This window comes from Buceros rhinoceros, unplaced genomic scaffold, assembly GCF_000710305.1.
Source record: "Buceros rhinoceros silvestris isolate BGI_N320 unplaced genomic scaffold, ASM71030v1 scaffold14358, whole genome shotgun sequence".
Classification (NCBI taxonomy): Eukaryota; Metazoa; Chordata; class Aves; order Bucerotiformes; family Bucerotidae; genus Buceros; species Buceros rhinoceros.
This window is the reverse complement of record NW_010428719.1, coordinates 63,371-66,962: the sequence shown is the minus strand read 5'-3', so window position 1 is coordinate 66,962 and position 3,592 is coordinate 63,371. Positions and strand designations below refer to the sequence as shown.

The 3,592-nt window shown below is 50.4% G+C and overlaps 1 protein-coding gene across 1 annotated transcript in view; it reads right to left on the bottom strand.

Annotated features, from left to right (window-relative positions):
• CFAP61 (cilia and flagella associated protein 61) overlaps positions 1-3,592 on the bottom strand; it is a gene marked incomplete at both ends in the record, with an annotated part of 83,303 nt that overhangs the window by 17,929 nt on the left and 61,782 nt on the right. Inside the window, one exon of the mRNA XM_010142381.1 lies at positions 528-855. Coding sequence (XP_010140683.1) covers positions 528-855 — 328 coding nt within the window. The remainder of the gene's footprint in view (positions 1-527; positions 856-3,592) is intronic.

The following is a 3,592-nucleotide window of genomic DNA, read 5'->3' as shown; positions in this document are numbered from 1 at the left end:
ACCCCCCAGGAAGACCCCCCCCTGCCACAAACGAGAACGGGAGATTAGTAAATCATAAACAAAGAAGCAAATAAAGGATTTGTTCTCCCTCCTCCTCCCATAATCTTTTGTTTGTTTGTCTGTTTACTAAATGGCTCTAAACAAACACCAAGGAATTTATTTTGTTTTGGTGTACTTCACATCATAAACCTTTTTTGTACTCTTACACATAGCGGTGCAGTAGCCGCACATTGAAAAGTCCTGATTATAGTTTTACTGATCTTGAATTTGGAATAAAGACACTGAGTTTCACTGGAAACACTCCGTATTTACCGCAATATGAATGAAAGCACAACTTGGTCCATTATGAGCGAACACCTGCAGCGTCAGCTTTTATTGCAGCTCACCTCCAGGCACCGGCTATAGCAGGAGCTTTGAGGACTTCCCTGCGTTAGGCGGCATCTCGGGTGAGATGGACCCGCCTGTATTGCGGAACAGAAACATAGCAGAGAGGTACGAAAACCTGACAGAAACCCGTCCGGCCATACCTTTAACTTTACAGCCTTGGTACACGGGGAGGAGTCTGTCTGTGTCTTCCGGTGGCTTCAGAAAGGGCGTAGGGGCTGGATCAAAGAGACCCAGCACAGCTGCAGCAAGCTCAGCGCCGATCTCTTTGGAATTGAGGTTGCTGTGTGTCCATTCGTCTACACAGTATCTCCTGGAGTACTTGGTTAGTGGACCTGCGGCCCTGATGCTGACATCGTTGGTACGGAATTCGGTATCGATCACAAGCCTCCCATCAAAAACAAGGCAAGCATCGTTAATTGCCTTAAAGGTTTCATAATCCACTGTCCTGTAGGCAAAGCTAAAAAATGCCTAAAAAGGGGATGTAAATAAGTGTAGGTTATTATGTATTCATTACTGGCTAATTTCATAAACCAAAACCCATGCTTCATTCTGAATGTCATTAATCTTATAAACAAGAACACAAAATAAATGTGATTTTACATACACAGATAAATCCTTCTGATCCAGTACTTACAGATACTAAAATTAAAACAAGAGAGAGGAGAATTACTAGAGTAGACTCATCTATTCTGGTTATTAGACGAGTTTTATTTTGAAAGCTCTAACATTAACTATGTCAAATTGCCGGAGTGGATGTGCCTATTTTCTGTATTGGTAGGAGCGCATGAGATAGGCTGGAACCCTTTATGAAGTTGGTTTTCTTCCTTCAAATGCTCAAGCCAAACGGAAAAAACCAAGTAATAGAAAAGTACAGTGTACTTCGCATTTTAGCAGGAAAACTGTATAGGAAATTAAAACAGTTCAGAGGAAGAGTCATCCTCGTTCACAGAATCACAGAATCACTGTAGCTGTAAGAGACCTTTCAGATCAAGTCCAGCTGTTCACCCTGCACTGGCAGGGTCCTTAAACCATGTCCCTCAGTGCGCAGCAGAATTTAAGCCAGTGGAAGATGAGGAGGCTAAGAATTCTGAGAGAGATACCAAAGGACTGCATCCAGGAAACCAAAGGAAAGCATTCATATCTATTACACTTGACAGCAACTTTGTCAGGACTGATAGACTGCTCTACCTGTTCCAGCTGATGGGTAATACCGGCTTTAGGACGCAGACTAACCAGTCCTCCTCAGCACCGGAGATCTCTGCAGCTGCAGCGGCTGGGGCTGGGGCACAGGTTGAGATGGACCACCCGTGTCAGGCCAGAGAGGCTGTGCCTGGGGGTGAAGTGCCTGGTACTCGGGGCAGCCAGTTAGCAAGTCTGGTAATGAGCTCAGCAGATCTTATCCGTGACGTTCTGGCTTGTGGGACTGCAAAGAGACGTGACTCCCATCCTTTGAAAACACTGCCTGTGCTTGTCTTCCAGAGAGAACTGGCCCTGAGGTAGGGGGTTATCTTGGGACCAGCATCTTCTGAAGCCAGGAGCTTGTCTTCCCCTCAGGAAGATTTCAAGGGCATTGAAAGAAAATCACCCATAATCCTGAAATTCCTCCTCGAGGTCGCAAAGAGAAAAGCTAGAGATAATTCTCTTTTGTCGTCTTGTGGCACCTGCACAGCCCCTCTCCTGGGACACGAGGAAGCCAATCAGACCTCTCCTCCCCCAGCACCACTGTGGCAAGCACCCCAAAGCAGGCAGTGCTGGGAGCGGCCACCGATCCATCCAGCGTGTCAGGCTGGTGTGGAACGGGTGTGCACGCAGCACGGCATGAAACATGGGCTGGGTGCCTGAGGAGCAGCTTTGAAATCCAGCACAGCACGAGAGCAGGGACTGCAGGGTCCCACCACAGCCCTCGCCCTTCGTCTGCCTGCTCCGTGCCGGCTCCGCACACAGATGAGCAGAGAGGAGCTTTCGAGTAGATTCAGAATCACACCCACCTGACATTCCTTTTGGTGCGTGCTTCACTTGGTTTTCTACATTACCCAAAACTACCTTTAAAGGGGCAAAAGCCCATCTGAAATCTGGACCCCAAAATGTGCTCACTAAGGACAAAAACGCCTGTTCTGATGAAGCTGAGAGGCACGGGGGGAAGGCTCATTACCGTGCTGCCTTCCCCTTGAGCAGGCTGAGATGTAACTGTATCAGGGCGAGCCAGCATCTGCAGAATGTCCTTCCCTTAGCGCCAGCCTCGCGCAGGCATGGTCTGACCTGGGTAAAGGAATTACCCAATGACACCACCAGAAAGCTTTCCTGTGGACTAAGGACAAGCATCACGAGGGGCTGGATGAGCCAGCTGGGAGGCGCAGGGGAGGGTGGCAAAGGGAGCTGGACACTTCAGCCACTGGTACGGCAGAGATGTGGCAGCAGAGGAGCCAGAGCCGCTGCGCTGGTTTGTGTCTAAAACAAGTCATGAGCTGTGACAGTGAAGGGAATTCTAACCACCTTGCATATCCAAAGACCAGGGAAGCTCTGCCCGTGAGAGCCAGGGGACCACACAGCCCCATGTCCTGCCAGCTGACAGGCAGGACGGTGTCACCGGAGGGGAGGGCTGGCTGCAAGCTCCAGCTTGGCAGCCATCTGTCAGCCCAGGAGGGGAGGAAGGGAGGGAGGGAGGCTGCCGCTTTAGGGGAAGAGGAGATTTTCCTCCCGTTGTTTTCATCCTGCAGGACTCAACAAATTAAGCCCCCAAGAACTGCCAATCAACAGTTGATACTGGCTCAGATCCCGCAGGCCCAGAGCTGCTGCAGCGGCGATTCCTGCACAGGCTGCTCCCCTGGGAAGGCAGCTGCCTTCTTCGCCGAGGCTGCTCTCTGGAGCATGTCCTCCAGGCAGCGAAAAGCAGACACAGGAGCCCAGCAAGATCCAGTTTTAGAGAATATGAAGCCCCTGACATGGCAAGTAATTGCACGTCTCCCCATAGAGGCTGAGTAAGAGAGACCTCAGAGGGAAGGACCATGGCTGGTGGAAGGATGGCACAAAAGGGCCAGAGCACCAGGCCACCAGGAAATGGGGTCCTGAAGGAACGGCACAGGCCACGCCAGCAAGGTGTGGGGAAGAGAGTGGGGCTGATGGGGAGGTGGTCAAAGGACACTAAGTTACAGGACCCACATTGAGATCTGTGTGGAAAAAAGATTGAAACAGAGGGATTTTAGGG